The sequence below is a fragment of the Sinocyclocheilus anshuiensis genome, unplaced genomic scaffold (genome assembly GCF_001515605.1).
Source record: "Sinocyclocheilus anshuiensis isolate Anshui unplaced genomic scaffold, SAMN03320099.WGS_v1.1 scaffold299, whole genome shotgun sequence".
NCBI classification, from domain to species: Eukaryota; Metazoa; Chordata; class Actinopteri; order Cypriniformes; family Cyprinidae; genus Sinocyclocheilus; species Sinocyclocheilus anshuiensis.
Window position 1 is genome coordinate 915,422 of NW_015552565.1, and position 12,119 is coordinate 927,540.

At 37.4% G+C, this 12,119-nt stretch overlaps 2 protein-coding genes across 3 annotated transcripts in view; both read right to left on the reverse strand.

Moving 5' to 3' along the window:
• Positions 1-2,645: 2,645 nt before the first annotated feature.
• On the reverse strand, positions 2,646-3,312 carry LOC107664845 (cyclin-dependent kinase inhibitor 1B-like). The gene has a single exon (XM_016455524.1). The coding sequence runs from the start codon at positions 3,165-3,167 to the stop codon at positions 2,646-2,648; it is 522 nt and encodes a 173-aa protein (XP_016311010.1). The 5' UTR covers positions 3,168-3,312.
• A 611-nt stretch (positions 3,313-3,923) lies between these two features.
• Positions 3,924-12,119, reverse strand: part of LOC107664868 (cysteine-rich DPF motif domain-containing protein 1-like) — a 9,735-nt gene continuing 1,539 nt past the window's right edge. The window contains exons 2-4 of one of the 2 annotated variants that reach the window (XR_001631498.1): positions 5,733-5,844; positions 4,894-5,469; positions 3,924-4,775 (exon numbers count right to left, since the gene is read on the reverse strand). Coding sequence is in view for 1 of the 2 variants with exons in the window: in XM_016455550.1 (XP_016311036.1) it covers positions 5,341-5,469; positions 5,733-5,844 (241 nt within the window). In the remaining variant the exon portion in view is untranslated. Of the gene's footprint in view, positions 4,776-4,830; positions 5,470-5,732; positions 5,845-12,119 lie in introns of those variants that run through there. The other variant, XM_016455550.1, reaches the window with a different exon arrangement.

Below are 12,119 nucleotides of genomic sequence, written 5' to 3' on the forward strand. Positions count from 1 at the left end.
GGGGTTCAAAAATTATTTCTCATTCGCTCCTGTAATTTGCGACCGGTGTGTAATTCATACATGTGCGTTTTGTCGTCAACTATGCAGCCGTGATTTCTGAGCAGTAGGAGGACGGGGCTTTAGAAAGATCCTTGCGATTTAACCCTCGGGCCAAACTCACCTCTCCCTTCCCTTTCGCAAACATCAGCAGAAATATCAGTCTGACCAATGGCTCTTATTCTGGGTTGTGCTTTACGAGCAGAACACTCTGTACAAACACACTCTTACTCCAGCCTCAGCGCGCGCAAAGCCAATCTCAGTGGCTACAGTAAGTGGTGTGTTTTTCTTAATAGTTGTCTGATTGGACAAACCGTATGTCAGTATCTCGGCTCCCTCCACCCCACCCCACCCCACCCCTCTGCTCGGGACGTGTCCTTGTTTTTTTCTTTATTGAAGCAGGGAGCTCCGTGAGTTGTGTGTTAGAAACGCAGCAGCTTTTACGCACAAACTTGTTGCACGTCGAGTTAAATAACCAAACGGTGCGCAAGCTGTAAAAACGCTTTAAAAATTCGCATTCGGATTCCTGGATATTACAAGGATAATGTACGAGGAGAATAAGGTCAACGTGACCACGTACGTTATCTTCAATCGGGATAAATATTTGAGGGTGTCTCTTTTGCAAGTTAACACGCGCGACCAAACTATTTAAAAGAAAACAGCGTTTCGATTTGACACTGTGTGTTTTGAGTAATATTGTTCGGCCCATTGTGTTTATTAATATATTGAATCCAAACATACTGGGGTCAGTTCAGTTGTAGTATTTTGCAGTGCAAGTTTTTTTGTTTTTGTTTTATTTCTATATTATTTTTAAACATGTCAGATTAAAAATCAACACAGAGCTTCTTTGCTATTTACATTTCATATGAAATATTACATGTAACATTATTTGAAGATAATCTAAAAGGGATCTGAAATGTAGCAAGTTTAATCATGAGTGAAGTGTGTAAAAACTGATTGGTAGTGTAGCACCTGAGAGTGATGTATTTATCACTTCTGGAATTGTTTTAAATGCATTTAGGTTTTTAGAACAACTTAAAGTCAGTTTGGGGCTTTTGCTAATGCAGGGTGTGAGAAGTGTATTTAAGTTTCCCCTAAGAGTGTGTTTTCATTCAGATTTTTTTCTGCACAATATAATGAAAAGGAGTCAGGCGAAGTGTTCATGTCATTATGGTTTAATCATCTCATTTATAAAGCAGTACACAATCCACTTAAAATTTTTAATAGGCTCAGTTTGCAACCTTGCACAAATTTGTGGAGGAAAAAAAACTATAAAAAGAAGTACATACAGAAAATGCACAAATGCCACTTTGGATAGTCATAAACAACAAAAAGCTTGACATAAATAAGTTAGTAAAATGTCCTCAGTGTTTTTTTTTGTTTGTTTTTGTTTTGTTGTAATTTTTTTTCTTGAATAGAAAAACATAAAATTGAAAAAAATAAAATAAAAGAAATTTTTTTTTTGAATGTGTACTCAGTAGGATTTGTAGTTCATGAGAATTTACATCATGGCAAAATAAGAGAAAATAAAATTAGTGGAATAACCCGGGGATATAATAATACTGTAAAAAAGCATGAAACCCTTAATACCACACAGTCCCTTCAGAGAAGAACACCACATGCCCAACGTGCTGTAACTTTGGCTGGTAAAATCATATATAAGTACCAATAAACATGAACGGTATCAATGCAAATATCGAATCATTTTAATTTAGCCAGATCACAGAAGGTGAAAAAATCTGTAATGCTTTTCAAACAGTGACATTTGTGCAACTTAAAAAAATGTACAAGGTTGTGCTGCTGCTGTTGAGCACAACACTGATACACATGAAGGTGTATTTGTGACTGTCAACATCCTGAGCCAGCCAAAACTGAGACAATGGGATTGTTTAACCTAATTAAAGGGAAATGGTGTGTATGTGTGTGTCTGTGTGTTTGTATTTGACATAGATATATTTACTTTAAAAGGGTTCATTTTGGGGAGACGTTTTGAAAACTGCACAGCAATTCTTCAAGTCAAACGCACTCCATTTATAAATGATTGTGTTTTTTTTTTAATCTTAATATTACATTTAAATGTGCTACATATAAAATGAAAGTATATACATAGGTAGTAAAAGAACAAACGAAACTCCAATTGCACACTGCTACATTGTCTGCTTTTGAGGCAAATATATTCTGTCGAGTGCCAAAACTTTAGTGTAAAAATTCAGTGCTTATACAGCCTGTCCAAGGCTCGATTTGTATTTTTCAACCGCTGTCCGTTTACTTCATAAAGCTCTTGAAGTATTTGATGGAGAAAATCATCTGTCTCTGCAGGGAACAAGGGGAAAAAGTTTATTAGCAAAGGAAATAGCATGTCGAACGCGCTTGCAAAAACTTCACAACGACACGATGCATGAAATAAACGACAGACAATTACGGCAACAATATCTGCGCGTAAACAAACGCCCATCTCCACGACGATGTTTAAAACAGGAGCGATAGCGCAGGACAGCGCGAATGAAAAGCGAGGAATTTTGCGCGCAAGTATATGCGTGCATTGTGAACCCAGACCCCCTCCTCCTCCTCCCACGCGCACACCCTACAAGAGACCTGCTGACGTGTTACTACAATGTTATGCATTTGAGTCCCGTTTGGCGCGCAAATAACGCAAGAGCACCGAGACTCCCAAAACATTTACCCTGATCCTCTGTCGACGGTCTTTTTCTCGGCGTGGTCAGCGCCGTTCGGCAATCCGAGCGACTCCCGTGCTCCGCGTTGTCAGAGTCCCCCTGTACGCTCGTTGTCAACAAACAGTCGTGGTTCCCGTTATGATCCACAGTCCCGGTCGAGGTATCCCGTTTTGCGTGAGGCGGTCTGGTGTAAAACTCCGGCACCTCTTTCGCGTCCACCTCCTGCCACTCGTAGTCGCCAGGCGCGAGCGGCTCGTTTTTGTCGAAGTCGTAATTCCATTTTTCCTTGGACGCTTTCTCCATCTCCAGCATTTGCTCCTTGACGTCCCTCGCGAACTCTTCGCGATCCACGGAGCCGAAGAGGTTTCTGCAGACCGCCGGTTTGGCGTGATCCGCCTGCCTCGCGTCCACCCTCTCCAGCGTCGGACTTCCATTGGAGACGCGCACTTTTGACATTTTGCACGTGAAAGTTCGTCCAGAGAATCGCAGTCGCAATCGAACCAGACGCGGTCTAACTAAGAGCGATCCTTCTTCCCGAGAAAGCCGAGCGAGACGCAGAGCGCACGCATAACAATCGCGCGAATGCGTGCGGAAAGGCGAAGGCGCGTGAAAAACAAGTCATGAAAACAGCGCGCGACTCCGATGCCGTGTCGTAGTAATTCCGAAGAAAAACAGACGAGTCATTCGAGTAGGCGAGCACTCAATATGGCGATCGCAAGTAAACTGGCAGGGGAAAAAAAAAGATCGACAGCGAAGGCTGTTTAAACAGAAGACGCTTCTCATTGGCCGGCGGAGCCCGCCCATCAGTGAAAACGATACAAATACTAGAGACTCGCGCTTCCCGCAGTCTCATGTTGCCAGGTCCGCTTATTCTAAGCCAGCGACCCTGGTTTATGTGCGATTTGGTGTAAATGTCGTGAACCCTGGGGCCCGGGACTCACTAGGGGCCCTCGAGATGATCTAAAATGAGAGACAGACATTCCAATGAGTGAAAGCGAGAAAAAAAGGGAGGAAACAATTTAGTTCTTTGTTATTTGAACGTAGTCCTTTAACTATTGTTTCTTTTGAAGAAGAAAGCATTGTTTGAAGGTGGCTTAATTGTAAAAGCGTGATCAGCAAAAATCACGGAAATGTTAAAATGCTGTTGACATTTCTTTGAGGAAAAATGCTTCGTTTTTATCAAGCTGTAAAATATGTCAGAAGTCAGAGAGCGCTATATTGATAAGTATGTTTGCACACAAGGAATTTGTTTTAGGGTCACACGCATCCAGTACACAGAGCAACAACACAGATATAAAAGATGCAAAGAAAATACACATGTATATATAAATGTACCAAATGTATGTAGAAAAATTTATTTTGTATAGATGTGCTATAAATAGAATAGGAAAAGAATATAAGATGTACTAGGATGGAGGGTGGTAACATAAATATAAGGTTATTGCACATTTTAATTGTTCGTGAGGTAGATTGCCTGGGGGAAGAAACTGTTTTTTTTCTTGCAAGTTGAGTAAATGACTAAATTACCGAAATCCAGCAAATCATTGGCCCTTAAATTAAAATATAGTTTGAAAAAGTTTCATACCTTTTGCTAAGTATGAAATGTTGATGTGGCAACACAGGTGCAGATTAAAATTGTGAGAGAAAAAACTAACATGGTGGATGAGTGAACAGGTAGAATTTGTGTAGCAGCTTTACTGCCATCTAGTGGGTGTGTAAATTTTGTTTTTGGGGACATACGTAGCGTTGTTTTAAAAGAAAAGGTGCATAACCGCTGCTGGTCATTGTCTTGGAGGCTGGGGGGGGACCACAGTCATGGTCCCCCTTCTTCGGGTGTTGTCATCACTCTCCTCTTCACTGTCATCGCACCACTTTATTTGCCAATTCACTCTGTGCTCCACCATCCAGTCAGCCGTTCCAGTCTCCAGCTCCTCAGCAATGCCAGTGCTCCATCCTTGGTCTGGTCAGCCACTCCACTCTGGTTCCACTGCACCATCATCTCTCTGGTCCTCCAGCTCCACCACTCCTCGGTCAGCTCCTCCACGGCTCTGTCTGCTCCACCCACTGCAATTGATTAATTGTGGAGATCTGCTTGGATTTGAACGAGGGACCTCAATGCTCAGATCACTGAGCCACAGATCTCCAACTGTGCATGTGCTGGAACTTATACTTCACTACTTACCTGTGGTTTTTGCAACTAAGTCAGGCTCAGCCTCAACTTAAGGCCGGAAGGATCTGGAAGGAGGCAGGTCCGGAGGTGTGGTGTAGCGGTAATGCTCACAACAGGTTTGCACTCCAACAACCGTTTGAGACTCACCTACATCATCAGACATGCATACATCAGTCATTTATCTTTTCAGTCATCAAGTAATCACAACCAATGACACAAACATACACATAAACATCACTTATTTTATAGTTGCTACATGCAACACAAGGCATTTATCACCATCATAAAACCCGTTAGGAAAAATCATCACAGTAAATGACAGCACAGAAATGATTTTTATCAAAACATGCTTTGCTGCCTCCAGTTGCGCAACACAACTACAAATATAATAAAAAAAACAAACTTAATATTGTGTCTGGCCAGATGGCTCACTAGTGTCCTGACTAAATCATTCTAGTATCATGAAGAGGACGTCTTCTGGACACTCTTTTTCCTCAGCACCTCGTTCTGAACATGTTCTGGAAACTGATGACGGTGATCCCGCACACAGGGCAAACAAAAGCGCTTGGTGTAGAACAGACTGCAGTCCTGTCAGAAAACAAACACACACAAGCTTCTTGATATGCTGACATTGATTCCAAAAAATATATATCATAATGATGCTGCCATCGTTGCGCTTCACTGCATGCAAGCATAAAAATATTGTTTGATCTTTACAATTTTGAGCATAATGGAAGAGATGGAGGATATTTTCTATACATTATTACTTTAATTGAATCATTCCAAAAGGAGGAAAACTAATAGCCTATTGGAGAGCTATGTTTTTTGTTTCTTATCAAAGCTACACGTACCGTTCCCACACACACCGTCTTACTGCACAGACAGCACTTGGATCCTAAAACAAGAAACTTTTCTCTCTCTGGGCTGAAGGGATCCTTTATGCCGTAACATTCCTCCAAGAGCCTGCAGGACAAACGACAAAGCATATCTCAATCAATGGCATCCTTCACGCTGTCCTTCATGAAATTATTCAGTCATGTGTAATTGATCAGACATTGAAATCAAGGGACGGTGTGTTAAATGGGCTACTACAAACATTTAAATGAGCTTTTATCTCCGACGTCAGCAGCTTACAAGTCCTTTCCATATCTGGTGCGATAAGCGCTGATTTCAGGAAACACATTTTACAGTTCAGGCCATGGAAACCCTGTAAGTGTCTGCTTTAATGGTTCTAATAACTTTTGTGAAAACAGTGTCCAAATATGGGTGAAATAATCTTCCATTGTGTAACAGACATTTATGTAAAAATGAAACTATTATTTTACAATTATTCTGAACTGTATTTTTTAAAAATTTATAAAAGAAAAAGTGATCACACAACATTTTCTTGTTTTTCCGTGATTACAAACGTATTACTGACAAATGGGTAAAACCTAGTGATTTGAAGGACAGTGGCAAAGATTGGCAACTATTTCAAATTACAATTCATCCATTTTTGGGGGGCTGCACTGTGATCCTTAAATACGGTCTTTTAATTAATTAATCTAATGATTCTCATTCCAAATAAGCCTAACAAGATTTGTTGGTATATGAGCTATTGTTACACTGAATAACATTTTAGTGGATGTCTTCTGTAGATTATGGTAAAAATGTATGACAGGCATTCTTTTCTGCTCAGGAAGAAACAAAAAATGAACAGGACACATTCTTACATATAAAAAATAAAGCTGTATTAAACTTTCGTTTTGATGCTTGAAAACCCCTTTTCATCTTTCTGAAGAAAACTTGACACTATATATGCTAACCAGGCATGCGAGTGAAAGAATAAATTAACTAACTGGGCACAGCTACAACTTATTCATAACTCAAACTACACACACGGCAGGGTGGGTGTGTGTGTGTGTGTGTGTATGTATATGTATATGTGCGAGTGTGACCCTGGAACACAAAACCAGTCTTAAGTCTCTGGGGTATATTTGTAGCAATAGCCAAAAATACATTGTATGGGTCAAAATTAATTGACTTTTCTTTTATGCCAAAAATCATTAGGGTATTAAGTAAAGATCATGTTTTGTAAATTTCCTACTGTAAATATATTAAAACTTAATTTTTGATTAGTAATATGCATTGCTAAGAACTTAATTTGGACAACTTTAAAGGTGATTTTCTCAATATATGATGTATAAATCTCAATTTTGAAAAACTGACCCTTATGACTGATTTTGTGGTCCAGGGTCACATATATATGATCTTTACACATATACACACACACACTACCAGTCAAAGGGTTTTGAACAGTAAGATCGTTAATGGTTTTTTTAAAGAATTCTCTTCTGCTCACTATGCCTGCATTTATTTGATCCAAAATACAGCAAAAGCAGTAATATTATGGAATATTTTTACTATTTCAATTAACTGCTTTCTATTTTAATATATTTTAAAATGTAATTTATTCCTACGCTGAATTAATCTGAGAAAGACGAGCAGACATCAATCACATTAGAGGGATGTGGCCTCGGAGGAATATCCCATTAAAGCTCATTCACATTGTACAAGGCCACATGCAACATTTCCAAGCCAGACACAATATTGTCAAGCTTTGATGGATGATTATAGCAAAAACCAGACGCGGAAATTAAAATCTGATGATTACCCACAATCTGTCCGTTGTTGGTTGTACAAGCTTTGTTTCCTAAACATGTGTGATATATGCGCTGATTGATTCTTTGTTTTTATCCCTTCAAATGTCAGGTTTGTCAGGGGTCAAAAGACCAGGTTGTTGAAAGGTATGTGCCAACCTTTGCCCACACGCATGATTCAGGTCACCTGTGGCATCATAATAAAGCTGTCCATACGCCCTCAATCTGTCAGGAACTGCTAGATATCTGTAATCCACCTTCTCCATGCAAATGTGAGAATATCATACAATAAATGTTAGGAAAGTAGACTTTAGGTTATTATTCACAAGGAGTCACTTTATATGTAATTCCACTGTCCTGGTTGTCAGTATGTGTGATATGTGCACAGATGGCGAGTGTGGAGAGCATGTGCTCATGCATACTGTATATATTAGCCTGTCTGTCTTATTTTTCTAGATTTTTTTCCCCACCGCTGTTTTCCTAGCAGTTTCCCATTTCTGTGTGATATCTAATGAAACACCCTTCAGCCTAATATACTGGCGAGAGTTCATGATATTTATTAATTCATAGCATTCCTCTACAATATTTGCTTTCAAGGAGCTGTAATCTATGTACTTTTCTTTTTAATTTTTGTGTTTTAAAGGAACATATTCAAAAGTTTGGGTTGGTAAGATAAGTCCAAGTCCAAGACTGTATTTGTTTGATAAAATATACAAAAAAGTAACATTGTGAAATATTAGTACAATTTAAATGATCTGATTTCTAAATGAATATATTTTAACATGTAATCTATTCCTGTGATGGCAAAGCTGAATTTTCAGCAGCTATTACTCCAATCTTCAAAGTCACATGATTCTTCAGAAATCATTCTAATATTGTGATTTGCAGCTCAAAAAACATTTATTCTTATTATTAAGTTGAAAACAGCTGAGTAGAATTGTTTAGGTTTCTTTGATGAATAGAAGGTTCAGAACTGAAATAGAAATCTTTTGTAACATTATAAATGTCTTTATCATCACGTTTGATCAATTTAAAACATCCTTGCTAAATAAAAGTAATTTTAATTTTTAGTCATTAGTCTGCTAAATGACTAAAAGTAAAAGTAAAGTAAAAGTATTCATTTCTATAATTTCTTTCCCTAAATAAAATAAATAAATAAAATAAATTATCAGTCGAATCCTGTGCAATGGATTTAAATGCAGTCAAACGTGTTAAATGGAGCTGAGTGTCCTACACTCTTATCAGTAGCTGAAAGCATCATCAAATTAACCAAATATTTAATAAACAAACATGCAAAGGGTGGGGAATGTGTATAATTGTGAGTAACAGGCATCCCAGTTCCATGAAAATCTGCTGAGCTTTCTGTGCATTTCTACAGTCACAGATTCTCATGTCTATCCAGTACTGAACATCAGTGTGCAATTTTTAAGACAAAAAATGTATATGATATATCTGCATGTACGAATGCTGCAATTGAAACTTTTCATGGATCCGTGCAGCAGTCAAAACTGTAACTTATTACAATGTATTTTTTGTTTCCATGATCTTTTTATAAGTGTGACCAGTTTAAATTCAAGATGTACGCAACATAAAGCTAATTCTTATAGCACATCACTATACAGAAAAATAAATGCTATAGATAACATTATTTATTTTAAAGCGGTGTGATTATTATCAGTGTTTTAAAGCTAGCAAGCATAAAAAGAACCAAACTAATGCCATTGGCAGAAATGGTACTAAATTCTAATATACTGCACACTAGGGATGCACCGATACCGATACTGGTATCAGTATCGGGCCCGATACTGGTCTCCTGTACTCGTTAAAATGCCCCGATACCAAACGCCGATACCACACAGCATGTGATAAGCGCCATATTCAAACAAAGATAAGGCATACATGACTTTCTGGCGAAAGTGAATCTAGCAGCCTGTGTGAAATGCGCTAGGCTGTACTATTCTGCATCAGTACAAATACCTGCACGCGTTGCGCGTGTTTTGCTTGCTTGAGTGTTTGTGCATTATATGAGTGGCTTTGGAATATAATTCGCAGCACGTTTCAGATGAAAAAACGCGACTTCTATTTCTGAAAAAGAGAGAGAGAGAGAGAGAGAGAGAGAGAAATCTTTTGTAACAATATACATTACCGTTTAAAAGTTTGGGGTCAGTCATTTTTTTTGTTTCCTTTTTTTAAATAAATTAATGCTTTTATTCAGCAAGGATGTGTTAAATTGATGAGAAGTGATAATAAAGACTTATATTGTACGAAAAGATTTGTCTTTGTTGTTCTTCATCAAATAATCCTGAAAAAAAAGTATCACATTCCAAAAAAAAAATTAAGCAGCACAACTGTTTACAACATTGATAATAAATCAGCATATTAGAATGATTTCTGAAGCATCGTGACACTGAAGACTGGAGTAATGATGATGAAAAATCAGCTTTACATAACAGAAATAAATTATATTTTAAAGTAGAATAGAAAACCATTATTTTAAATATTAATGATATTTTACAATATTAAAATCAGCTTTGCATCACAGAAATAAATAATATTAACATAGAAAACCATTATTTTAAATGGTAATTATATTTTACAAGTGTTTCCCAACCTTTTTTTAGTCGCGGCACCCTTTGGAAATTTTAACAAACTTGTGGCACCCTACAAAATAAATTGTCACAATATTTGAATTTCTAACTTCGATATGATAATTTGAAAAAGTATAGATATTCAGTACAGCAGGGAAGAACTGCAGAATACACTGTCATACAGATATTTTTAATATTATTACAAATGTTTGTCCATCAATGGTGATAATCAGTAGGCTAATTTCTAATGAAGAGACCAATTTATATGACAGATTTTAATTTAGGCTTGCCTTTTATACACATGTAAACATTATTTAATCACCATTATAACTAGCTATCTCACTAATTTTTGCTCACTCGGTGTTTTTTTAATTTTACAGCTGGGTAATTTTGATGCAGTAGCACAAGATAGCTTGATTTCAAACTTTGAATTGAATAAAAAATTACAAGCAGTCAGTAATAAAATAAGAACAAATAAAGACAGTAATAATGATAGCACAAATAAAAAATAACGACAGGCCTTCGAATTAAATAAATTGCTTTTTAGTTTTTCAGGTAGGTCTAACAGTAGTAGTACTTAGATATTTAACTTTTTTTTTTTTTTACCAATTATCCAAATAATGTTTAGTCCTAGAAAGCTATTATTATCAGAACACATGAGCATAACATAGCGGTTAGCAGATCAATGAATGAGAGGGCAGTGTTACCAGAGTTGCCCATATACCACACCATGTTACAACACAGTAGGGCTATTGCAGACAGAAACAATACTGTACTACATCGATGTTTCCTGTCGGCTCAATATTTGAGTGGACTTTGCTGTTCCGATGAGCATGAACGGTATACGAGTGGAGCGACTGAGCAGAGCGCACACGCATAGAGCGGGATAACACGCAGAGCGTCACACCACGTGAAAGTGAAACCTGAGCGGTGAACTCATTTTCGGCAGCCGAAATTTCGGTGCATCTCTAATTATTGGCGACATCAGAAATGGATATTATATAGATGCTTTTTTTGAAAATTTTAGCAATTTAAAAATATTAAAATATGATTTTTTTCACGGCACCCTGGTTGGGAAACACTGTTTTACAATAGTACTGTTTTTTCGGCCAAATAAATGCAGCATAATTAACATTAGAGAATTCTTCCTCCGATAGTGCTCGATGTGAGTTTTGTGACTGTACATAGTTTTGCTGTGCCGTTGACATTTTTTTGAACATTTTAGCAATTTAAAAATATTAAAATATGATTTTTTTCACGGCACCCCGGTTGGGAAACACTGTTTTACAATATTACTGTTTTTTCGGCCAAATAAATGCAGCATAATTAACATTAGAGAATTCTTCCTCCGATAGTGCTCGATGTGAGTTTTGTGACTGTACATAGTTTTGCTGTGCCGTTGACATTCGAAGTCGAACGTAAAATCACTTCATCAGTGTACGAGTACACAAATATAGCTGTCGAGTCGAACGATCGATCAATGTGGATAAACGGTGTAAACAACTTTTGTACTTCATGAACTGCATTATTTTTAATAATCCCGACCTGTTAGTCATTTTCCACACTCATTTTTACTCTACAAATATTAAGATTGTTCACATGGACTATTCGTTTGTCATTTACTCACCGTAATGTCGTTGCAAACCTGTATGAACGAAAAATAAAATATTTTCTGAAAGAAGAATGTTGGTTATGTAACCGACGGTTTTGACTGCCATTGACTTGTATGAAAAAGACAAAAAAAAAACGATAATTGCACAAGACATCTTTTATGTTCAACAGGAAAATAAGTCATACAGTTTTGCAACGACATTAAGAATGACAAAATAACACCTTTTCGGTTTTTTGGGTGTTGTGGCAACCACTTTTGCGTTATTTTGCAGTCTGGTGGCCTGATTCAAAAATATGCCAGGAATGTAATATTCATATATCCGTTTCATTAATTGCATGCCACGGTGACGTAAATTTGACATCCCAGTAAACACACACACACACACACACACACACACAC